This window comes from Anguilla rostrata, chromosome 19, assembly GCF_018555375.3.
Source record: "Anguilla rostrata isolate EN2019 chromosome 19, ASM1855537v3, whole genome shotgun sequence".
In the NCBI taxonomy this organism is placed as follows: domain Eukaryota; kingdom Metazoa; phylum Chordata; class Actinopteri; order Anguilliformes; family Anguillidae; genus Anguilla; species Anguilla rostrata.
This window is the reverse complement of record NC_057951.1, coordinates 6,291,222-6,317,243: the sequence shown is the minus strand read 5'-3', so window position 1 is coordinate 6,317,243 and position 26,022 is coordinate 6,291,222. Positions and strand designations below refer to the sequence as shown.

The 26,022-nt window shown below is 47.4% G+C and overlaps 2 protein-coding genes and 1 long non-coding RNA gene across 3 annotated transcripts in view; 2 read left to right on the top strand and 1 right to left on the bottom strand.

The window, feature by feature from the left end:
- LOC135245427 (uncharacterized) overlaps nucleotides 1–26,022 on the bottom strand; it is a 71,839-nt gene that overhangs the window by 41,657 nt on the left and 4,160 nt on the right. The window contains exon 3 of the long non-coding RNA XR_010327239.1: nucleotides 13,039–13,141. This is a non-coding gene — a long non-coding RNA (uncharacterized LOC135245427). The remainder of the gene's footprint in view (nucleotides 1–13,038; nucleotides 13,142–26,022) is intronic.
- Nucleotides 2,396–5,714, top strand: zcrb1 (zinc finger CCHC-type and RNA binding motif 1). Its single transcript, XM_064318462.1, has 8 exons — nucleotides 2,396–2,543; nucleotides 3,093–3,195; nucleotides 3,459–3,487; nucleotides 3,825–3,936; nucleotides 4,035–4,142; nucleotides 4,252–4,361; nucleotides 4,740–4,812; nucleotides 5,295–5,714. The coding sequence occupies exons 2-8, from the start codon at nucleotides 3,112–3,114 to the stop codon at nucleotides 5,454–5,456; spliced, it is 678 nt and encodes a 225-aa protein (XP_064174532.1). The 5' UTR covers nucleotides 2,396–2,543; nucleotides 3,093–3,111; the 3' UTR covers nucleotides 5,457–5,714.
- LOC135245425 (YY1-associated factor 2-like) lies at nucleotides 6,586–12,500 on the top strand. The gene is made up of 4 exons (XM_064318463.1): nucleotides 6,586–6,793; nucleotides 7,081–7,206; nucleotides 10,935–11,087; nucleotides 11,343–12,500. Exons 1-4 carry the CDS (start codon nucleotides 6,768–6,770, stop codon nucleotides 11,590–11,592), a joined length of 555 nt encoding a protein of 184 aa, XP_064174533.1. The 5' UTR covers nucleotides 6,586–6,767; the 3' UTR covers nucleotides 11,593–12,500.

Below are 26,022 nucleotides of genomic sequence, written 5' to 3'. Positions count from 1 at the left end.
GACACAGTCGATCCTCAAAACATATCCAAATGAATGACCTGTATGAGGGCAAGCAGAGGTACAGCCCAGATGAGAACAAATCTGTTCCCCTCAAATTGAACATGGGCCGCGAGTCCTGCCGCTCGGCATGCTGGGTCCTGGAGTCTCCTGAGGCCACCGCGGGGCACATGCATGGCGAGGTGGAGTGCGTGTGGCCTCCCACGCTGTTCGGTCAAAGAAATACGCTTCCTATTCTTTCCAGTCCTCTCGAACCTCTGATCGAGCGTAAAAACAGCCGACTCGACTGAAGCTGAGCAGACGCCACCTGGGGTCAAAATACGAGGTGACTAACTACGCGAGACAAAATGAAATGAGGGTTAACGAGGACATCTCTGAACCAAAACCCCGGGAGGACCTCTAAGCTAAAGCATCAAACTGCACTTCCTACTCACTTTGAAGTCTCCGCTAATTGGAATGCCAGACAGCGAAGGGAGAAAAACAAAAACAAAACACTTGCGGTTTTATTACAGCTTCAAAAGAATGGCGGCGTCGGTTCTGGTCGAAGGGCGGAGTCCGCCGATGAAGGAGGCTCCGACAGGCCCCCGTCCCGAGCGTCTGAGACTGGAGACTGGATCACAGGATCAAATAGTGCAAGCCTGACCTGGGTTAGGCCTGAGACTGGTCTGAGATAAACCCGAGCCTGGTCTGAGTTAGTGAGTTATTTTGTGCCAAATGGCTCTCACTTACTGCCCATTAGCTGTGGTGAAGAGGAAGGGAAGGACTTGGTTAAATAAACTAAGGGGGGGGGGGGCAGACTAACAGACCCCGTACCTTTCTACTTCCTGTCCCTTTCATCTCAGTAAAGGACGTAAAGCAATAAAATAAAAACTTGTCGTCTGCAGCATCCTCAGCCACCAACTGCCCCCAGCATACAGGAAGACCTGCCTTCACTGGGCTGCAAAAAGTCCCCGAACGCTCACAATTCATAATAAGACAAGGTACTTCATATCCGGTTTCTGTTTTTAAAGGGGGACAAAAAGAGACCAGCTTTCTCTCAGCAGAGTCCTACGGCCGCCTCGCTAGACCAGACTGCGTGGGGTGACACACGCTTCGTGTAAACAAGAAAAAAAGAACCAGGAAGCACGAGAGGGGTGAAAACAGACACACTAATTCGGGGGAAGGGGGGGGGGCGTGGCCAGCTGACAGGAAGAGGCGGAGCTTCATTACAAACGCCGGGCTCCAGCCACCTCAGGGTTTATAAGGGGAGCTTAGAAGGCCAGCTGACCCCTCCACAGACGTTGGGGCTGTTTATTTTAATAGGGCTCCCCCTTGGCCTAATTAAGTCAACAGTGGTGTGGGGGGCAGGGCCTTGGCACCGGAGTGTCAGACCTCGGGGGGTTTCTCAGTGTCTGTGCTTGTGTGCTCTTGCGGTCTCGTGAACCCGTGTGACTGCAGGATGTATAAATCAATGAAAGGCACCTGGTTTTTGGGGGCGACCCCTGCCTGAACCCGCGTCGCGCCGAGTCCCGAACGAGGAGCGACCTTTAAGGGGCCCGTGGCGGAGACGGTGGCGGAGACGTTTGGAACGCCGAGGCAAAAATAAACCTCCACGTGCGTTCGCGGGGAGAAACGGCAAAAACACGCTGTAGGAACACTGAGAACGGCGGGGACTTCAGGAGGGCGATTGGTGAAAGTGCACAACACACATTCACACAATCACGCACACCACCAACATCCACGTACACACACAAACACACAAACAAGTTGAATTCCTTACCACACGTAAACCCCAATCTTCTACCACACACACACACACATGCTCCTAACCCCTTTCAACATGCAGATGCCCCACAAAATTCTACAGTTCTTTTTATAAACTCTTCTGGGGCCTCAACTGCTTTTTTGGCCAGAAATAAAGGAGCAGACGTGCTCTCTGCTGGCCAAGAGAGGAATAACATAATTCAGTTTCAAAGATATTTTCAAGACCCAACAGATCTGCATGCCTCATATGTTTTTTGACCTGTTATTCCTGACAACATTATCAAATACCAATGGTTCTGCTATTAATTAATAAGTTCCAAAGCAGGATATTCAGTTGTAAGTGCTACCAGACTGTTTGCTTAAAGTCCAAGTCAGATGCTAAAGTGCCCCTCCGTCTCTATGCTCGTGAATTTGGTGTGCTCTTCATTATTCGTTTTCGTAAATTTTTTGTGCGGTTGGGAAGAATCATTTGGGTATTCCAAGAAATACTGCGTGGGTTTTTATGAGGGCGTTCGTTATTTTTCTTTCAATTCAAACTGTATTGGGGAAAGCTAGCCATTTTCACTTTTTGTAACATAATGTCTTTAATCCACATGTTGCCATTGTTCGTGTGAATCTTGCTCAATGGTTCTAAACACATTTCCTTGCAACTCAAGCCACCGAAGATTATTTTAAATGCACCTGGTGTCAGTGACGTCGTTTCTGGTGTAGTGGAAAGGTTTTTCCTCCATTGGAAGGAAATGTATTACGTCATTTTTCCGCGACAAAAGCATCCGTCAATAACAAAGCTACGTTGCCAGGAGGTAAGACACGGTGCCGAAACTATTTCAGATTGAAATAGATTAGCTAACAGTTACTAATTATTTTTGCACAGAAAGTCAGAAGAGTTTCTGCACTGTTAACCGAAAGAACTTCGACTGCTGGAATAAGTTATTGAGCTGGCTATGACGTCTCTTACCTTAGAGTTGCAATCTACTTTGCAATAAATTATCTAATGAGCAGCATTAAAAGCGTGGACGTTTGAAACGGATAACACTGTCACTACTTGATCGTAGCTATGTCATATTATGACAGTGTCTAGATTATTAGCAGTTCGGTGAATCTGAGTACGGAAACTGGAAGAACACTACAACTGCCACACACAATAGCACAATGATTGCTAGCTAGCTTGTCACAGTAGCTAACTTAGAGCATACAGTTATAAAGACGATGCTTTTCTCGTCGTTGTATCAGTGGTTACTGACTTTAGGTATTGTGTTGCTAATCTCTGGGTCTTAATACATTGTTTTGTGAAATGGCTTCATAAGTAACGGTGCATTTTTGCTAAACTCTTAATTGTTTAAAATTTACAGCGAAACCTTGACTGCTATCATGAGTGGAGGGTTGGCGCCGAGTAGAAGTACAGTCTATGTATCCAATTTGCCCTTTTCTTTGACAAACAGCGATCTGCACAAGGTAAAGTAGGTCCCGTTCAACAGAAATTGTGTGATCATATTGCTATGTAAATGCAGACGACAGTAGGATGCTTAGAACATGTTATTAATGTTCTTACAAACTGACCAAATAAACAGTCGGTTGTTCACTCACCACGAACATGTATCAATGAGAACATCCTAGGCATTGGTCTTTGTTAGTGACTCAGCCAAAATGCTTCGATTCTGTAGAAATACCTAAATGTTTAACGTATCAACTTGCCGTGGTTTTACCTTGTCTTTCAGTTATTTACCAAGTATGGAAAAGTTGTGAAGTAAGTATCATCTGATGATGTTTTCATATTTTGTGTGAATGGTACGTTTATCGATTGAAGTACTTGAACAAATTTTATGAGCTTACAACATGATTTTGTGTCAGGCATCAATTTGTAATATATACATATTAATTTATGATTGCTACAATAATTGTGCAGTATGTGGTGAGTGTCACAGCATTTCCTAGTGGCCTGCTTCCTTTTAGAATGCAGATGGTTCACCTGAATATTCTCAACCCGTCTCCTCTTTTAGCCCTAATGACCCTGTGTAGCCCATCCATGCTGTGGTGGCAATGACATTAGCTGTTAATTGTGACTTCTCGCCTGTTGATTTCAGGGTGACGATTGTGAAGGACAAGGAGAGTCGGAGAAGCAAAGGCGTGGCTTTTGTACTTTTCCTGGACAAGGAATCGGCACACAATTGCGCACGGGCAATCAACAACAAACAAGTAAGCCTGTTTATTTTGAGCCAGTTCAGCGAGTTCAGAATGCCACCGGTTGAACGTACGCGGTTCTCCGTAACCTGTTTCGTTTCCTGTGCTTCCAGCTGTTTGGAAGAACTGTGAAAGCCAGTATCGCCGTTGACAACGGAAGGGCCACAGAATTCATCAGAAGGCGCAACTACACGGACAAATCTAAGTGCTATGAATGCGGTGTAAGTCGCTTCCCGTAGTCAGATCGTTGGACGCTTCATTTTCAGTGGTTTAGTCCGACATCTGCTATGTCTGTCTGTGCCTTCACGAAAACATTCGCTGACATTGCAGGACACTGGCCATCTAAGCTACGCGTGTCCTAAAAATATGTTGGGAGAGAGAGAGCCGCCAAAAAAGAAGGAGAAGAAGAAGAAGAAGAAGGTGGAAGAACCCGAGGCCATGTGAGTTCTCACCATCACCATCAGCGCATTTCATCTGGTAATGCCAACTTGCATGTGAGGACAAGTGTCCCCCAAAGTGGCAATGTAGCGGCTTCGGTACATCCATTACAGAGGAACGGAAAGATTTAATGCCACTCAAAGCGCAAAAAGGTTTCTACAAATGACCAGTACTATCGCGGCATGCTCCAGAAATGTGACTGGTGGGGCTTTGACTGCATAGAAAGAGCCGCAGCCAGCTGAGTGTGATTTTCAATTTTGTTTTCGGTTCTTATACGTTTACAGGCTCGCATATTCGCAAGCGGCAAACGTGCACTCGTGTTTATTCTCGCGTTCATTTGTTGAAGTGATATTTGTGCTCCGTTTGTCTGGTTTCGTTAGCAACGAGGAGGAGAGCGAAGATGAAGGAGAAGACCCAGCTCTCGACAGCCTGAGTCAAGCCATCGCGTTCCAGGTTAGACAACGGACACGCGCTGCAGCTGCGTTCATTTTGTGATGTTCCTTCAGGTTCACAAAATTACATTTGAATGAAAAACGTAACCGTTATGGTTCCCAAATTCATCTCTCACGGTGGGACGGTTGGATGTTAGGTGCGCTCCTGCAGGTGCCCTTGACCACGGCACTTGCCTCAGAACTGGAGTTGGTCCCCGGGCACAGCACAAGAGAGGCAGCTGCCCACTGCTCCTAAGTAACTAGGATGGGTCAAATGCAGAGGACAAATTACCTCACGGGGTTCAATAAAGTACATCTTATCTTAATCTTAATATGTACAGACCCACATTGTGTGCCAAATTATTAGTTTACTATTTTAAAAAAAATTAAGTTGTTACTTTGTTATGTTTATCCTGTGAGGTCCTCAGCACTTCTCCCATGTTCTGGGGGCGGTTTTGGTAGCCCGGTGACGGCGGGGTCGCGTTATCTCTCCTAATCCTGCAGCAAGCTCGGATGGACGAGGAGCGCGCGCGCAAGGCGGAGGCGGCAGCGGCTGCGGCGGCAGCGGAGGAGGCGGCAGATCGCCCGTCCACGTCGGACGAGTCCAGGAAGCCGCGGATCAAGAAGAGCGCCTACTTCAGCGATGAGGAGGAGCTCAGCGACTGAGGGGTCTGCGTTGGCGCGCGCGGGAAATCCAGAAACGCACGGGTGGTTTACAACGAGCTGCATTTTGTATAGAATTAACCCTGAACATATATATATTTTAAGTATGTATCTTGTGTCCCCTCAGCAATGGGGAATTGAACCAGAGAGAGGCTTTGGAACTAAGTTCGATTTTTTTATTTTATTTGCACTGTGTAAATACTATGGGTACTTTGTGGGTACTGGTCAAGGGTACATTTTGTAATAAAAATGTTAAATTCAGCACTTTTTGTATCGTCGTCATTGACACAAAAAATAACTTTGAACAGGAAGTGTTTATAACGTACAGTATGTATAAAGGTTGTTTTATGTTTTCAGCAGATAAGAGATAATGGAATGTTTTAGGAAGGTGTTGTAAAAGGGAAGTTTGTGTTGGTGCAGATTGTACACGTATGGAAAATGTATTATTGAACAGAGATCATACATCTTATCTTGGACATGCACATTCTTCAGATGAAGAGATCGGTGACTGTCATACAGGTATTAGTATGATATATGTGCACTGCAGACTTCTACTTCCCTTATTGCATAATGTATGTTCTTACACCCTTTAGTGCATCCAGTAATGCAGTGACCCAATGTGATATGTTGTGAATAAAGTATAACTCCGTTGCCTTTTGTCAATGTAACGACACAAGGAAAACTGTTGGGCACGTTTTAGCAGTCAGATTAATTTTTCGTTTAATACTGAAGGAGTAAAATAATTTACATTGTCTTTTACAATGAAAATCAGAAGCAAATGTGTATCACAATATCTCACTAGGTCGCCAATAAACAACTGGGCCCCAAAGTAAAACATTTTTTATTAAGATCCGTTTGTTTCGGATAATATAATCGCCTTATTTCCTAAGCACGCTTATTTTGTTTGGCTGTCAGCCTGCTTGTTGACTGACTAGAAGCATAATATTTTATATACAGTATTCTTCATTGTTACACTGGCTAACTTAAGCAGGTAAGAAGACCGTCCCTTTAAATAACTAGAAAACGAGCGTGTTAATGAAGTGGTTCGATTGCCGCCGTAGTATGACTGAGTTAAGGTGTGAGACATGTAAAGAGGAAGATATAAAATAGTCCGTTTTTGCGAGCCTGTCGCCTCCAAGCGACTGTTTTCCTTTCAGAAAACGGGCCTCGGATTGATTGGACAGACTGCAACCACGTGACCGCCCTCCGACTGGAGTTTCCACGACAGCTGGGAGCTGTGGTATCCGGGCGCATCGGTCATTTTTTAAAAATCGAATTCTGTTCATATATTAGTTTAAACAGAGTTTCAGCAATATGGGTGACAAAAAGAGTCCGACCAGGTAAGACACTCCCTCTTTTCATATCTGAAAGACAGAGGCGCTATGAAGATATGCTGGATTATTCTGAGCGAGGGCAATACGAGTGAATTGAGGGAGCCGCTACAGTGTAGCAACCATGGCGGACTCGCTGTTTTATTGGTGCCGAATGAAATGCCCCGTCTGATCTGATCGCCTTTGATCCAGATGAGGTTCCCATCAGATGTTAGTAGCTAAATTTGCTCCGGCTGTATACACGAATTCTGTAATCGCGATTGTGATGCGGTGCTTCCTATGTGTTTTGTTCGAAGGCCGAAGCGGCAATCCAAGCCCTCCTCTGACGAGCGATACTGGGACTGTAGCGTTTGTACATTTAGGAACAGCGCCGAGGCATTCAAGTGTATGATGTGCGATGTCAGAAAGGGAACATCAACGCGGTAAGTAGATTTGGGAGTCTTGATTACGTTACAACCATTTACATGCATTAATATCGTGTTATCAACTGCTCTTTATCGATGACACCTCCTTCCCGTTTTTTTTAACGAATTAAAAGAAAATTATCCATTCGTCCAGAATTCTACTAGCCTAATCCTCAGTTTCCGAGATGCTTTCTGTAGCTGCGCAATGAACTTTAATATAGCGAAAGCGTGTAAAGAAAGGAAGCTTCGACTACTTTTATTAAGTCAGCTGTAGGATATTCTAGTCAAAAATGTCATTTTAAAAACTGGCTGGTTTGTTTAAAAGAAGGAACTTGCAGGTATTGGGATACGTTCCGTACCTACCATAGACTAGGTTTGCTCCCGGTTAATCTGTCGTCGCCTTAAACCTCTGAAGAGTAGGTTTTTTTGGATTTATTTTTCAAAATTAATAGTCAGTGTTCTAAAACACTATTGCTTTCCGTTACCAGTAGTTATACAAGCATTAGAATGTCCCGTTAATAACATTCTAATCACCTATTTATGATCTCACACCCTAAAGGTCCAAAATCAACCAAGTAAGCCAGCTGGGTCAGTAGGCATGTCTAAATCTTTCTTACCCAAGCTGGTTTACTTGGTTGAATTTCGACAGATCCATTAATATTTTAGAACGGCCATCACTTAACCTGTTAAAACTATAAAACCCACAATTCACACAGCTTGTAGCTTATTAATAACTTATAGACTAGTGCTTAATGCCTTAAATATATAGTGTCTGCTCCAGCAGGGAAATTGACTCACTTCTACAGTGAGTTCAGAAAGATAATTAAGGTCATCCTTCACTCAAAGGTCGGCGCTAAATTGAAAGTAAACTTTTAAAACCGAGTTAAAAATTGTCAGGGAATTCCGAAATGATTAGAAATCAGTGGGAAAAGTTTAACATTGCCTCAGGTTTGCATTCGACCCAAGGCTGTCTTAAGACGCTTTTACATGCTTAGCTCTATGCTGTAATACATTAGGCCCTGCTTATGTGTAATTCCTCATTTTTATTCTAACTGTGGGCTATGTCCTGTTAATTACAGTTTGAATAACAGGGAAGGGGAAACCTGGACAGGTTTCGGGTGAGGAACGAGGCGGGCTGGGGACACGGTCGCCTCCTGTTTTACGGCTTTGTGGTGACGCGTGTTGAATCCAAGTGCGGGTCGGTTGACCTTCGAGGAGGAGGCGAAGCAAAGCCATTCGTCCAAAGAGGCCCCCCGCTCTCCATCCCTGCGCGAGCTAGCGGTAACCGCCAGACAGTTCTGCCAATTCTACCGTTGACGGTAGCACCAGGGCTGGCCCTAGGATTTCGGTGGCCCTAAGCAAATCTGTCCGAGCGGGGGTGCTGTTTTAGTCTGACGAGCTAGTTCCGCGATAGGGGATGAATAACATAATTATGAAAATAACGTTATTTACCTTAGATAAACACTGGATCGTGTGCCCCCCCCCTCGTGCTCTCGCCGCTCGACAGTAGCGTGGCCGACATCGACCCCAAAAACCCGTCCAGCGGTTGTCCCCTTTATCGCAGCCCCAGTCGGGTGTAAATGCGCGCGCTCCGTGTTCTTCAGAACCTAAAACGCGGCCTCAGTTCGCTCCCCGGACCTTACCGCTTCGCATGCAGTACGATGTACGACACGGATCCCCAGACCCGGCCATCGAGGCAAACTGCCGGTTTTCCTTCTCCGCCTGTGATCAAGGGGCCAGTTTACACCTGGGGAAGTGAAATCTCTGGCCAATCAGTCAGATTAATCAATTAATTACCGGGAATTAAAAATAAAAACTCCCCTGAGGGCCAGATTTACAGCTTTGTCTGCGGTCGGCAATTGAACGGTGCGTTTGTTTAAGCCTGTTTGGACTTTTTTTTTTTTCCTCCCCCTAGAGCAATTATCAGTTGGCTCTGAAAGCGTGCTGCTGTTTGTACACCCTTGAGCGAGCTTCTTAACCCTGGCTGTTCCTGTAAATTACCCAGCTGCGGTAATATGTAATTGTGAAACGCAAGCGATAAGTCGCGCTGCATAACAATGTCTGCTGAGAAAAAAGAAAAAAAAAGAAACGCAAGCAGCCTCCATTCAAGGCAATTACAGCTAATTAATTTTGACGCCTGGCGCACTGGGGGAAGGTTTGTACGTAGGAGTGTCAGGAATAGTAGGCGCATTTAAAATGTCAGTCATTTTAACCTGTTATATTAACATAAGGCGAATAACATATACTAATTGAGAGTTCTAATCATACAGTTTAAGAACATGTAAATTCCATCACACGCATTCCGTCAGCTGGTCTAATCCAGAGGTGAGCGAGAGCCGCACTATCCGTCACTCTCAATACGCGTATCAATACTGCAAAAAAAAACCTTTAATGGCATGTCGAGCGATGGATGGGAGCGAGTTTGTCGAGTTTGTTTCGAGCTGGGATCCTGAACTTCGGTCCTGGAGGGTCACAGTCTCTGCCGGTTTTGGAGATTTCCTCTCCATCAGCAGGCGGCTCAGACCTCGGAAACGAGGCGTGTGGACTCTTCAGCCGATCAGCGACTTAAATTAAGCACTAAAAAAATTGACAAAATGAGTCAAAATCCAGCGGACACGGCGGCCCTCCAGGACCTGAGTTAGAGGTCCCTGGTTTGGAAGGACTAGCTGCAGCACTCTCAGCACAACGCTGTACCCCCAGCTGTGCAGCGCTCACTGGGGTGTTACTCTACGCACTCAGGTCTGGAGAACGCGCGGGAGAACTCCTACGCCTTCCGTGTAACAGGGGCTGACTAATGGCGCTGACTCCGTCATTAGACAGAGGGCTTCCCGCCGCCCGTATGTTTGGGGTGATGTCATAGAGTCGAGACAAAAAAAGACAGGAACGGTGAGACGTTTTGTCAAAAGACAAAAGACAAAGAAAAGGAAAAAAAAAGATCTACCTTAAACCACAAATTAAAATGTTACTTCCGACCCAAATTATGCGTTAAAGGGCCTGGAATTGTCTTTTTTCCCCACTAACCACATTGTGATTCATTTAAAAGCCACTGGTGAGCGTCTGTAAGATCAGACTTAAAAATTGATTGTGGAAGTTTTTAGTGCTGATCTGTAATTGACCGTATGCACAAGATGCATGTTTCCACTTATCGTGTCTGTGTGTGAGAGAGAGAGATATAGGAGAGAGAGAAAATAGCCGCTTTAATCCCAAGTTCCTCAAAAACATATTTGCAATCCAAATCTTAAGCATGCGCGAAAAGCGTTTCCTGCGTAGGACGTCTCCGTGGAAAATCTCGGGGGCGTGTCGACGTTAATGTTTCCGGAGGGGGTGCAGGGGGGATTTTTTTTTCGGTCCACGTTCACACGGAGTACCCTGGCAGGCGGGCGCTTCCTGCTGCGTTCTCGATTGGCGGACGGGAGGAACGACCCTCCGGCACGCCCCCTCGGCCATTTTCCGTCTGTAATCAGTGCTCCCACTCGGATACGTTATGACGTCATTATCCGGGCCCTGACCTAATGACGACGAATGTTGATTGAATCATGGCCTATATGAACGGGTTTTAAATAATTTTTTAAATATATATAATATATATATATATATATATATATATATATATATAAGATCCACACACTACAATTTATTCGCCACAGGGTTTTGTTCTCAGACGCCGTGTCGGCCATTTTGCTTTACTAGCGGGCGGACGTTTTGTTGAGCGTGGCGGCTCTGCTTCTCTCCTCCCCCTGCTCCAGGAAGCCACGGCCCGTCTCCCAGCTGGTGACGCAGCAGGTGACCCAGCAGTTCGCCTCCCCCACGCAACCAAAGAAAGACAAGAAGGACAAAACGGACAAAGAGAAAAACGACAAGGAGCCCACGGTCAAGAAGAACAGCCACAAGAAGATGAGGTAGGCGGGGCCACCCCCTGGCATTAAGGGCAGAAGTTGGCGTGAAAAGCAGAAACGGATAGGGCCCTCGTTGCCACCCCTCTGGTCTAGAACAAGATGCATGCAATGTCCAGCTTTATGTGCATGTGCTCTTAAAAACTTTAAATTAGGTGGTGGGATTTTGAGCAAAAACAAAAAAAGTGTGAACACTGATCCCTGATCCTGAACGCTGATCCCTGATCCTGAGCTGATCCCGTCTCCGGTTCCTCCCCGCAGGCCGCGGTTGAAAAACGTGGACAGGAGCAGCGCGCAGCACCTGGAGGTGACGGTGGGCGACCTGACGGTCATCATCACGGACTTTAAGGAGAAGGCGAAGGCCGCGCCCGCCCCCGGCGGCGGCGCCGCCCCGCCCGCCGACCAGCACAGCCAGAGCGGCTCCGGGTCCGACACCCCCGCCGAGCGGGCCGCCTCCCGCTCCTCGTCCCCCCGGGGGGAGGGCTCGTCCGTCAACGGGGAGTCCCACTGAGGCCCCGCCCCCCCTCGGCCACGCGCGGGAACGCGCACACGTCGTAGAACTTATGCCAAGGCGCACCACGGAAACCCCTCCCGTTCTCAAGCAACCCCATCCACCCCCCACCCCCCTCCCCTTCCCCTCCCCCCCCCCCCCAACACGTCCTCACGACCTGACGCCCGGCTCGGAGTCCAGCGTTTCGGAAGTCTTCCGGAACGTTCCCCCCCCATCCCACCCAACCCCACCCCACCCCACCCCACCGCCTCTCGATATTACGGAAACAAATGAACTGTACTTTATTCCCAACCGGTGACCAGCCGCTCGAGCGCCATCTTAATGTGATAGTATTTTTCATCAAGGTCAGTGTTACATTGTCAATAATACACGGTTAGATGTTTTATTTCTATACCCTTTCGATATGAAATCTGTCGTGGCATGAAATGGATCCATTGTGAAAAGAGTGTTCTCCAACGATCGTGGACTGCGGCGCTCTCTCGAAGCTCGCCAGCAAATCGAATCGAACTGTGACGGCAACGGGTTCTCTCCTCGTTTATTTTTTTAATTTTTATTTTTTGAAGCACCTGCTGGTACTTGGTGTGGTTTGGTGGGAAGGCACTCGAACGTTGTTAGTACTGCATTTTATTTTATTTGTTTTTTGCCAATACCTACAGCACGTTGCTATGGATCGCCGCCGCGTTAATGGTTATGTCGAACCGTACCGTCGTACGCGTGAGTGCGTCCCCATCGATTACCTTGTTTTACTGTCGGAGGAAAGACGGATGTTTATTTGTAAAGCGATGAAATTATGAATTTGCTGTTAAGAGGTCAGTCTGCTTCTTGTTCATTTTATAGATGCTAGCTTGTCATCATTAACAGTGGTTTATAATATAGAAATTATCACAGAATAAAATGAAAATTATAGACTCCTTTGGAAAAAGCATCTTGAATATGAAATTATTAATATCTGATCTGTTTTTGCATGCTTGGAGGTGGGGATCGGCATGCATTGGAATCAACAGTCATGGTTGGGTTCTTTTCACTTTCTATGAATGGACCTACATAAGAGCTTTATAACACCTTCATAACCCTGGCAACAGCGGTAGGGCATAAACAAGACAGCTCTGCTCTTCAGAGAAGGTACGGTGCACAGCAAAATGTAGTGTCGATTCAACTCTGACAGAGTACACACATGGTCCCGGTGAAACTCAGCTCATTTAACACTGAATATTTCACTGTGTTAAAAAAAAAACCTGCCAGTGAATTCCCCACAGTGAACAGGAACAGAACTGAGACCACCTTTTACTTCAAACCAGTGCCTGACATAGGCCTACGTTTGAACACGTGGAAACACAATTCTCAAGTGGATGTCAATACAACTAAGCAAGACAACGTAACCGGTGCCCTTAGTGTAACTCATGCTACGTCTAATTTCAGTGCTGTAAGCGTGAATGGAGGACTTACCATGCAAGGTAAGTTCATTGCGTAGGTTGTGTGTCACAACCTCTCACTACCTTCCCGCGGCTCGTCAGCTGAGTCCTGGCCCTCAGCCGCTGATTCTGTCCACCTGTTTGCCAGACAAATGAACAAAGTTAACAGTGAGCCCTGCAGAGAGCCTTTTTACAACACAAATGAACACAGAGACCACATTGGACTCTACAGCCCGTGTCCCCGCCCCAGTGGAGCTGACGCCTACACCGCAGCAGCAAACACGTCCCCCATTCGCATTTCAATCACGTATTATAATTTACTTGGAATTCACGAATTGTATAAAACGTTGTTCCTTTTTCGACCACAGGGTGGCAGTGTATAACCAAAATCACGTACTCGCCCCTGCTCCTTCCCTCCCCCGTCCCATCTGGCCCCCTCTTTCCCTACATCCAGTGCTGTTCTGACTCATGCTGCCTACCTCCTTTTCACAGTTTCCTTACTACCCTGAAATCTTGCATTGAGACTCCCTTTTCAGGAAGTTATTTGGGGGGTTTGATTCATCAGTCTTGTGTTACGATATGACTCAACGTGTGTAAACTGGCTGCTGATGGGAAGGAAATCACAAATCGTGGCACATTAAACCCCCCCAGGACCCGAGTTTGAGACTCCTGGTCCACAGCACAGTTGTTGTATCTGCTGACTTTCCAGATAATAAGCTCCATCAATAGTTCCGTCTCTGCTTATCGTCAAAGCCCGAATCAGCACTTTCATTAATGGTCACAAAGGGACAGTAAACATCCTAAGTGGGCACATGCAGCTAGCACAGGAACCTCTTGTTACAAATGTGAAGCTTGATATCTCAAGGGGGATATCAACACCAGAGTTGAACATCTGACCAGTGTGTGGAATATCTCTGCTAACGGACGACTACACATAAACGGCGACTCCTTTCGGGGGGGGGGGGGGGGTTAAGAACAGACACAGGCAAATCCCAGGCGGCTCTCTCCGGACGCGCTAGGCTATCCGGGACCGCGGTTACTCCGGCAGTAAAAGGGTCTCGCCATTACCCATCGCAAGGCTCTTGAAGGAGCTGTAAAACTGCGGTGCTGATAGTGCCTTTATAAAGTGGGTTGAGATGGGGCTCCTTTACCGCCCGTCCACACAAAATCGATAGAAGACAGTAAACGGAACCTAAACTGCTCTACTTGACTACTTGGCCTTAATGCAAGAACAACATCGAGGCAAGCGAGCACCTGTTTAAACTTTGGGTGAGCGCTGTAAAAGCAGGGGCTGTTAGACAGAAAATAGCTTTCCCCCCGTTTGATGAGTATGGCTGCTTGCAGTTACAGATTTAGCTTAGCGACTGCGCAGCCCTGACGCTGACTGGGAAATGGCTGGGAATCGATCGCCTGTTTTGTGCTTAAATTTGACTGACAGTTAAAAGGAAATTATTTTCCATCGCAAACGCAGTTTAGGGGGGAGTTCAGTGATCGTTAAAGCGAACTGATGAAAGAGCGCAACGCAAGCAGCGGGGCGTGCACTCATGGGCGACAGGGAGTGCCGCTGCACCCTCACGATTTTTAGCTGCGGCCGCAGGTCGGTCGGTCCACAAAAGTGTCCCATCTCGTAGCGGCCACAGTTTTCGCCCCAGGAGGCTGAAATTTGGCATGGAGGTTGGTCATGACCGAAGGTAGAGCTGAGTAACTTTCAGGCCGATTGACCAAGAGGGGGCGTGGCGATGGGCGTGGCCTATCACAAAAAGGCGCATAACTCCCAAATGGATCTCCCACTGGTGATCTCAGTCTGGGATTCTGATTGTAATGTAAGTGGTACACTGAATAGAGGGCAGTTTTTGGTATTACGTTTGTAAACATTGCTGAACTTGTCTGTTCTGGTTAATGCATCACGATGGCCAATGACAAGGTGAGAAGGTGAAGTGAGAAGTGACTTGGGAATTATGAAGGTGAACAAGGAATTATGATGCGAGTTGGCATTTAAGAAGGTTAACTGGGAATTTGGAAGATGAACTGAAAATTAGGAAGTTGGACTGGGAGTTAGAAGATGAGTGGGGAATTAGGAGTATGTGTCAGGAATTATGAAGGTCAACTGGGAATTAGGAAGGGATGGATTCGTACAGCTCTACAGTGCGTGCGTGATCAGTACATTTCCCCAGCTTTAGAAACTCAGTTAATCGTTTTGCCGATGATGCGCGGAAGCCTCCGGAATGATTTACGAGCCGAGCGGTTCAGCGCGGGCCTGGGGTTCCAAAGCAGATTTGTGCCCGCGAGCTGCTCGGCAGAGGCACCGGAGCAAACGAACAGTCTTTTTAAAAAGGAGAGACAGCTGCTCGCAATAATTATGCACTGCGGCTGCGGCGCCTCGCGAGCGATTTAACCGACCGCATGTGCGTAGCCTTCGAGCCACGATCCGAAAAGACGGCAGCGTTTCGGGACTGCTACAGATTCGTTTGTTTGGCAGTTAGAACACACTTCTTGTTTGTTTCTGACATTGGCTTTTATAGGAGACCCCTATTAACTTTTATGGGGCAAAGCGCAGAGCAACCGTGCAGGACATACTCCGGAAGAAACCCGTCTGCTGGATTCACACCCGTCGCCCCCAAACAGTCATTTGTGTGTGTGTTCGTCAATTGCTCAATTATTTATTCAGCGAATGCAAAGTCCTCGAGCCAAGCAGTTGCCTCCTGATCTGCTGTGCGGAGGGTGACTAATCCTCCTTTTAGTCTTTGGAGAGGGCGAGCTTCAATGATGTGTTCCGTTGTTTGCTCCCCTCTGCATGCGCACGGTGGGCTTGGGCTGCTGCTGCCCCAGCAGGGGGGCATGGCCGGACCCGAATCCGTTGAGCTCGATGTACCAATGTCACAAAGCGCCTGGGGGCCCAGTTCCCCCCGAGAGCAAGCGCCAAGGGCGACCGTGTGGCAACGAGGAAGTGTGAAGACGCTTGGCTCGACCCAGACGCCGGGGCAGACCAAATACAGCGCGACTGCCATAATAACGGCGAGAGCGCCGCCGCGCGGTTCGCCTTCTCCGCACGCGACCCGCGACCGTCTCCCGCTGCGGGGCGAAGACGGATTTCGTTTTTTTGGGGGCGAGCGCGTTTTGATCGATGACGCGTTCGCCCCGTCGCGCTCGGGCGTATGCGACTGCGCCGATGCGCGCGGGCTATTCGATTAGCGCGTTTCGGCCGGGGCGAGTCGCGCAGGCGGGGAGTCTGACACACGTCGAGTTTCGATCATCGGATACGCAGCGGAGTCCGCATGTGGCCTCTCGCGTGAACGTTCGCACGCGCAACGCAGAGTCGAGGACAGAGTACGAGCTCACGTCTCACGAGCCGGAGGCGTTCCGGTGGGTAACGTTATTTCCTGACCATTAGATGGCGCTATTGTCAAGTTATGGCACAGCAAGTAAAAGGAGGTAGTAAAACTGTGAGGTCCCTGGAATACAACAGGGGAGGCTAGCATCTCTAAAAACTTCTCTTTTTGTTCAAGGTACGGAAGAGGAGAAAAGCGTGAGGAAAAAGTCTCACAGCAGGGGTGAAAAGTTCTCGCTTTAGACTTGAAAAGGGAGCGCTCGCTCATTAGCTACGCCGCCCGGGGGACCGCCCGTCCCCTCTGACAACACCTGGGCACATCAGAGCGCTCCATCGCTTCAAAAAATAAAAAACGACAAAGAATTTAGAACTTCACCCGCAGCAAATAACGGGGAATGACATCAAAGGGCTGTGAGTTAACGGAAGACCAGAGAATTACTGCTTGCGCATTGCATGCCTAAAAGATATATTGCATTAGACTAATGCGCACTATATGACCAAAAGTATCCGGACAACCCCTTGGTCTGGGGCTGTTTTTCATGGTTTGGGCTAGGCCCCTTAGTTCCAGTGAAGGCAAATCTTAATGCTACGGCACACAATTACACTCTAAACGATTCTGTGCTTCCCCAACCAGTTTGGGGAAGGCCCTTTTCCTGTTTCAGCATGACAATGCCCCCGGGCACACAGCGAGGTCCATACAGAAATGGTTTTGTCGACAATGGCGTGGAAGATACTTTACAGGACTGCACAGAGCCCTGACCTCAACCCCATCCATCACCTTTGGGATCAACTAGAAAGCCAACTGCAAGCCAGGCCTAATCGCCCAATCAGTGCCCGACCTCACTAATATTCTTCTGGCTGAATGGAAGAAAATCCCTGCAGCAATGCTCCAGCATCTTGCATAAAGCCTTCCCAGAAGAGTGGAGGTTGTTATACCCACAAAGGGTGGACCAGCTCCATATTAGTGCCCATAATTTTGGATAGAATGGGGGATTGTCAGGTGTCCACATACTTTTGGCCATGTAGTGTATATACAGTAGAAAAACTCTATCGCGCATCTTTAGAACCCTGACTCACATTCAAGAGAAAGACTACGCTCTGCTTTGACAAAAAAAAAATGAATCGTTAAGACTACAACTCTGCTTCGACAAAACGAATCGTTGCTTTTCAGTATCAAATGACAAAGCTGATTAACTCCGCGCTCCAAAAACGGCTTCGATTAAGCACCTGGAACTGTTTGCGTAGTTTTTCTCCACCTCATCGAGTTTCAGTTGATCACCCCCCCCCCTCTTCAAGGACAACCAGGAGAAATTGCGCTGCTTTAATGAATTTCTCCGTTTCGTTCAGAACTGCCGGAAGACAATCAGCGGCTGGCTCCCGGTCGATATGTCATCTGCATCATAATCAGGCCCGTTTCCATTCTGGCGTGCAAACGGAGAGCTTGCCTCGCCCGGGCTGTGCGCTGCCAATGTTCAGTGGCTTTTGTCACAAATAAATTACATCCAAAAGCACCACATGACCTAAACTTGGCAGATGTAATATTAAACTGAATAATGAGTTTTTCCTCATTTCCTGAAAAGGTGCCTTTTTTTTTTTTTTTGGACGTGCATGTTTTTTTGCACAAAGCAATCAAGGATCCTTTTTCTTTCAATGTTCGCCCTGAAGCGTTAACAGTGCTTCTGTACAAACTCAGTCTGGCGAGCTATCGTCAGTGATCGTTAAGCTCTGTGTTCGAGTTTGTGAGGAAAGGCAAATTAATTTGGTCGTTAGCGAAAGTTAAGGAGCAAAGTTAACTGGATCCCAGCTAACGAGCATCGTTAACGCCGTGCGAGATCACACAGGGCATATGCCAGCCCGCCGTCGTGTGCGCTCAGCGTGTCGGGTAGCGTGCTGGTTTTCGACGGTAGTCAACAAGCGGCCTGCTCTTCACCCTTCCACTTTCGCTCTGAAATTCCGATTTGATTCCTCCGCCACCGTCCCTCTCTCATCCCCCCCTCCCTTACATGGCTTTTCAGCCCAGCCCCCTCAGACAGTCCCATTCACAACCTCACTCTGTTTCACCAGGAACGTTCTGTACTCCCTGAAAAGCCCATGTGAACAAAGAATATATATATATATATACACACACATATAAATATATATACACATATATATAGTAAGGCTCCCTCTTACTTGCAAAGTTATTTTGCAGGTTGATCTAAGCCGTACTGAGTGCTACCATTGGAAGCCGCTCGGGAGGTTGCTGCCGCCGCCGCCGCCCCCAAGCTTCCTCGCGAAACGACCCGCCCCGCCCCACCCCGCCCCGCGCTGGCCCTGGGTTTGGCGGGAGGGCCCCCTTCCGTCACTCCTGTCTCCCGTAATACCCCCCCTCCCCAATTTATTGGAGGACCCAATTTAATTGACGGTTAGATTCAGATGATCGAACGCGTGCATTTTATTACATTTGCGCAGTAAAAAAACGCAGGAAGTCAACTAAAGTTGATTTGAAGTATTTTGCCAAGTCAGGTAATGGAAAGAAAGGAGAGAAAGAATTCAGATTAAAAAAAGAAAAGGAAGCATTCTCTTCAGAGGGAAACGGAAAGCGTATGTCTTAATACAATTGAGATTAAAATGATGGCAAGATAAGTTTAACAATTTTACAAAGGAGCGAGAACACATAAAACAAAAAGTAAAATAAAAGAATATTTCTCCCCATCGGGCTACAGCGATAATCAGCCCGTGAGGAGGTTTCTCCGGACGAATTTAGTTTAAAAAGCCAGGCATCGCTTCAGACTTTATGGCCCGGTCTGAAAATCGCTCTCGCTCGGCTCGTTGGGTCCGTCGTTAAAAAACGAGAGAGCTAATGAAGGGAATGGGCGGGGGATTACTTTAACGCTCTCCGACCAAGCCGCACTGAATTTAATTCTCCTCCTCGTCGTCGTCGTAGTAGTGCGCGGCGTGTTTCCAAATGGCGCGGTTTTAACTGGCTGGATGACTTTTTCCCGCCCTCTCGAGCCCCAGCCTTAATGCGCGGGCGGAGAGCTGGATCCTCCACAAAATGGCCGCCGCCGCCCATCCCCCCGGGCTGGGGGTGGCAGATTGGAAAGTGGCTGAGGCGGGGCTCCCTCCCGCCGCTGCGGACCGCTGCAGGGTCGTGAGAAGCGCGCAATACGAGCGCGCGACCCGGTCGCTGTTCCGGAACGGCGGTTTGATTTCAAATTTAATTAACGTGGCAGGGACCGTTTCCGTCTCTCCGTCTTAAACGTGTTATTAAACATTTGCGAGGAGGCTTTCGTGCGATGTGAGGAAATATCAGACAATGTCCACCCCCCCAAAACTGGATGCTGAGAGGCCGTTCTCCCAGCCTTGGTGCTAACAGCAACGGCATTTACATTGCAAATATGTAAAAATGAAATATTTCTGCATATTCTACATACATAGTCTACATATTTACAGTACACTGCAGTATATTTCATCGGTTAATGAGCCAATTAAAGCAGCCGGAGCCAACAGGGCTTCGTACTGAAAGACCGACTCAAATAAGCGAAGCTGTGAGCGGATGAGGAAAGAACACCACGCCGTGAGTTTCCACGGGTGAAGTTTGCTTTTTTAATGCATCCTTATGACTTGTGGAAGCCTTCAGTCCAGTCCCGGAGGGCCCCAGTGTCCGCTGGTGTTCAGCACCGGCGGTTCATTTAAGTCACTCATTGGCTGAGGACCCCACACGCACCTTGTTCTCCAGGCCTTAATTAGCAGCTGATTGAATGGAAACCACGGAAACCAGCAGACGCTGCGCCTGCCCGCCCCCCGGGGAATTCAGTGTGACGCCCCTGCTTTAGTGTGTCGCACTGCACAGGGGATAAAGGAGCGTACAGCCAGTGTAATGAAGGGTTAGCCTGAGACTGCCTGAGCACTGTTAGGCCCATTATAACCAGAGACACTTTACATGCCAGCCGTAGGGGCCTGCGTGGCGTAAGACTGAAACACAGTGATTGGATAAAACCAGCTGATCGAGTTCATTACAATGCATCCCGTGATACTGATCTGTTTTCCTAATTTGACAATTAATAACGATAGCAAACCATCAATGGAGTCCAGCAAAAAAAAATTATATTTTGTTTTAAATCAAGAGAGGGAACTGGTCTCAATGCTCAGTGTGTAACAAGCAGGAAATGCATTACTCTAGGATCACTGGACGAAGCTGGAACTGAAGTTCTGTGGGGGAATGTTAATGTTCTCTCCCCCCCACCCCCCAAACAAGGAAAGGAGGATAAAAAAACTTCTGTTCTACAAAATGAAGCAGGAGCCCTGAGGCAGGAGGAGGCTGTGTTCCCACAGACGAGAAGCCAGCTTGCAGACTGCAGGAGGGAGACAGCGCTATCTTCCACCGCGATGTCCGCCTGGGTTTCAGTCCGCCTGCAAACCTCAGCGCCTCCCCCCCCCCCCCCCATCACCCCTTCCGAAATCTGCCCGTGGAAGTCCATGCCGACTGCGTTCCGCCTCGGGCGGTTGGGTCCACTCTTTAATGCCATTTTCGATTTTTCCGCCAGATGTGCAATGCCTAACCGTAACATAACGTAATGAGGAGAACAGGCCACCCGCTTCTCCTTTCGCAAAGACGGGGGGGTCGTTCGCTAAAGGAGAATATTCACCGCCACGATTCGCCAACTACTTCTCAGCGCACGCTATGAGGGGAACGACTAACAGAGTGAGAGTGAGTGAGGGTGAGAGTGAGTGAAAGAGTGAATGAGAGCTCTGCCCGGTGCACTCACAGTGGGGCCGCCCCCCTGGTCAACACACAGCCTCTCTCCCCCTCCCCCGCCACGCCTGATGTTTCGGCAATTAGGGCAAACTGCATTGATTAGCGAGCGGCTCTACGACGCCCACAGTCCGTCACGGAATATTACGCTCCGTACTGGACCCCCCCCTGGTTAGTTTTGCAAATTCTTCAAAGCGGTCAAAACTTTGACGCCGTGCAAAACGAAATATTCCTCGCTCTCAATCGCTGCTCATGCTGCGTAGATTAGAATGTTAATTACGCCGAGCAAGTTTAAAAATAAAAAAAAAATCCTCTAAACTACAGCCGAACACAGACCACAGGCATGAATAATTCTGTTTTTTGGGTTTACTGAGCTCGTACTGAAAGCTGACCGTTTTATATCCGTACGTAATTAGCCCTAACGGGAATCGTCGGAGCGACCGCTAAGACGTCGGCTCAGTCGGGGTGCTCCAGCGCGGGTCACGCCGGCAGAACGCTTCGACGTGCGCGACTTGACAAGTAAACCGCGTTCGTTCGTTTATCCGCCAGCGCGTGATTAGAATCGCTAATGATTGGCTGTCAACGTTCACGGCCCCCCGGAAAAAAGTTCTGAATCCGTTTCAAACGTCTCTGACGTGACGATCGGTACACTTCATTAAACCTCCTTCTATTAACCCGCGTTATTATTAACAGGCTTATTTGCCGCACGCTGACGCACAATTAGCATAATCTCGTAGCGCGGAGCCTAACGTAATATCGCAGCATCTTTTTTCAGGACACGGTTCAACTGTGCGGTTTTGTGGAAACTGTGGATCTGCTATGTGGCTAAATTGGAATAAATTTACTCACAAAAAAATGTGTGGTTTTTGTGGAAACTTTGTGCATCTGCTATGTGGCTAAATTGGGATAAATGCCGCGCCAAAAGCGCTCGGGACTGTGGGTGCATTGTGGGAAAAGGCTGTGCCATCTGCTAAATTTAAGGCCCTTGGAAAGAACTATGGCTCGGACAACTGGTGTGGAACGTTTTGCCAATCGAGCTTGTTGACCCTGCGCTATTGGCGTTAAATGGGAAATCTCAGCGTCAGCGAACCCCAATCGTTGGTAAAATGCTATCCTCGCTCCGACAAACACCTTAATTCAGTTTGTCTTACACTTACGCTTAAATAGAGGCCAGTGTGTACTGCTGCTGCACGCAAATCAATACACAATCAGCATTTCATTGTCAATGGAAAATCCTCTGTTTACTACCCTTGTTCATACACCGACTCCAACTTTACCTTAATTATATAAAGTGTACTGTGTCAGCCTCTGGGTAAGGCAGAAATTGTAATGAGACTCACGAGCAGAAGGACTCAAATGAAACACAGGGCCTATTGCACTTGGCAACACATAAAGATGACTTTTCCAGCAAGAAACATTAGAGGTTCACCACTATGCCGTGACTCGCGTGTCAACGCATACTGCAACTTGCTTTAATAGATTTTTTTTGTTTTTGTGGTGCATTTCTGTGGCACATAATTTTAATCCGTTTATTCTGACTGCGATTAATTTGAATCCGTTTATTCTGTTTGCGATTCTGTTTTATATCAGGTTGTACGCACCCGGTATAATTACGTCTTTGTAGCCTTCGGCTTTTCAGTTTCCTGCAACACATTTTATTAAAACGACCTTTGGTGGCTGTCCTTTTATTGTGTCGAGACTTTTGCACAGTTCACAAAAGATACACGCGTGTGTATCACCTATTAAAAGGAGCTAATCGACAGAATCACTGACTGTGTGTAAGAACACGCCTATAATTTAAACTGTAATCAGTTTAATTTGTAACAGGAAGCGTATTTGTTAAAGCCATAAACAGACGTATTTTACGGGTATGACACTGATGTCACTACACTACTCTCTCTTCTTGTAAGCACTGAGGAAACTCACAAAATGGCCGAAAGCATTCGGGTGTCAATTCTAAGAGGTAAAGCAGCTCACGTCTCTCAGAGCACGCCACATTATACGCAGAACCACTACAGGGAGACAAATGATGATGATGATTATGATTATGAGAGTAATGGTAATGATGCAGGTTCTCTCGTTTACAACATATTTTTCTTTTCTAATGGCTCGCCGTTCCAATTTCGGCATCTGCGTCTCACCTTTTCTCATTACCAAACGCAATCTCATTCGTTCCTTTTCATAATATGAATTATTTCTTATTATACTTCGTCACGTTGATGTGCCGTTGAAGGCATTTCACATTGGAACAGAGCCTTAACAGATACCAGACCGTGGGGCCCATCCACACACTAGAACAGAGCCTTAACAGATACCAGACCGTGGGGCCCACCCGCACACTGGAACAGAGCCTTAACAGATACCAGACCGTGGGGCCCATCCACACACTGGAACAGAGCCTTAACAGATACCAGACCATGGGGCCCATCCACGCACTGGAACACAGCCTTAACAGATACCAGACCATGGGGCCCATCCACACAGCCCCTTAACAGGATGCGCCACCCAGCAGCCCATCATTTTGACACCTGTCACAGCCTCGCCGTAAGACACATCTGCAGCCAAAGTGCTCTAATTCTGTGGGAGGTGCTGCAATTCAATTTAAGGCGTTTGATCGTTGCTCGTCGCTATCCCCTTCCCGTAGCCTCATAACACGCTTCCCCGATGCGCTGAACTCAGATTTCCCGAGGACACAGATAAGGCGCCTTATCCGCAGCGGGTAATTCACTATTTTTGCATTTAGATTGTGTGTTTACGCTACGCGGCTGACAGAGTCGCGTCCTCCCTGGGAAAGCGGGGGTGGCACAACAGGAGCGCGCATGTATGTGTGTGTGTGTGTGTGTGTGTGTGTATGTGTGCGTGCGTGTGTATGTGTGTGTGTGTGTGAGATGAGCAGTCGGCATGGAGACCGGTTTAACGAAGACGTATTGCGCGGAGCGCGGGTTTCCGCCGGTCAATTTCAGAAAAAAAATTGTGGATCCTCTCCGGGGTCAGAGCAGCGGGGATCCTCTCCGGGGTCAGAGCAGCGGGGATCCTCTCCGGGGTCAGAGCGGCGGGCCCGTGACGTCGGCTGCTCTCGCCCCGAACAGCGCACTCGGAATCCGGCAGGGCTTTAGCCGCGATTAGCGGTACGCGCCTGTAATGGCACTTAATGGCGCCAGTCAGTCATCCCGCGCAGAACGCTCGGCGTGCGTAAATTAGCATAATTTAGCATAATTTAACATGATTTAGCATAATTTCACGCGGTCCCGGCGACGCGGCGCTGATATGCGAAGGCGAGGCTGGCGGAGCCGCAGAAGACGACCAGCCGTCGTACGGCACGCCCCCCCCCCCCCCACCCTGGCGGCCAAAACCTCCACCTTAGACCAAACGCAGGTGCTGAAATATGCGAATGGGGTGCGTTTGCCATGTTGGTTTCAGAAATCGTTTTGCAGAAATCTTGCCCGCTGTCAGAGCTCTTCTGTGATTCGTGTAGTGCTCAGTGATTGTTGTTACATTTTCATCATGCAAAGAAGCTTGCTGTTATTTTTAAAAAATCTGTTTGGAGAGAAATAATCCCGCATGCAGACGCACCCCACGGGCACACAGGAGCATGCTGCCAGGAGTGTGGGAGCTCTCCGGAATGGACCCAACGGGGCCGGAGACCAATCGCACGTGGAAATGATTCCAAGGAGCCAACTGTGTGTGTGTGTGTGTGTGTGTGTGTGTGTGTATGTCTGTGTGCGTGTATGCTTGTGTGAGAGTATGTGTGTGTGTACGCTTGTGAGAGTGTGTGTGTGTATGTGAGTATGTAAGCTTGTGTGAGAATGACTGTCTGTGTGTGAGTGTGTGAGAGTGAGTGTGTCTATTTGTGTGAGGTCTGTGTGTATGCGTGCATGAGACTGAGTGTCTGTGTGTGTGAGAGTATGTGTGAGTATGTATGTGTGAGTGTGTGTGTGTGTGTGTGTGAGTGCGTGTGCGTGTGCGTGTGCGTGTATGTGCATGTGAGAGTCAGCACATATTATTTTTTTCTGAAAAATAATTTGAGTAATAAATCGATGGTGGTTTCATTGCCATATTACACATATTAGTAAGTTTATATATGACCCCTCAGTGGCAGAAAGTTGTGTAAAATCTTGTAAAATATTGCCATTTTACGACTTTAATAAAAAGTAAAATATTAAGAGGACATTTCTTCATCAAAATGTTAATATACTTTGTTTTACTGCTCACTGAATGGAAATATAATAATTTTCACATATAATGTTTCACTGCAAAGAACAAATAAAGAGAATCTTAAATCTTTAGCAAAACGAAGGGAAAGAACCTCTTAATTTCAATTTATAATACCTGGTAAATGACCCATTTAACATGAGCGCGGAAAGCAAGCTTAATCATTTCATGAGAAACGAAATGTAGCCTGATCTTTAATTACCGTAAAATATTCATGGTTTTGCTTAATTGTTCTTTCTTTCTTTGACTGCGGTAAAAAGGAAAAGAGGAGAAGAAAAAGAACTATAAAAGGGTAAATTATTTAACGGCGGGAACAGGTCTTCTCATTAATCATAGCCCCATTGGTGCGGTACATTCCGCAGGGTTGCATAAATCTTCAATCAACATCTGTCCTTTACTCTGAATCACAATTAAAGGCGATTGTTCCCTTTCCCAAAGACAGGCAGGCATGCAAGCCGCCAACTGCTAAACTTTCTTAACTGGCAAAAGAATTTCTTGCTTTTAACCCTTTCAAGAGTAGTGGTTTTGAATGTGTTTTTTTTTTTTTGCACAATTCTAAGTCAGTGTTCTAGAATTCCACTGCATTCAATTACCAGTAACGATTGTGACATCAGCATTAGAATGTTCAGTTAAGAACATTCTATTCACATTTTTTTGTGATCTCACAACTTAAAGGGTTAACTGTAACATCACAATGGCGAATGATAGGACTCTTAAAGTGAGTCATGTAGGCTTCTGTG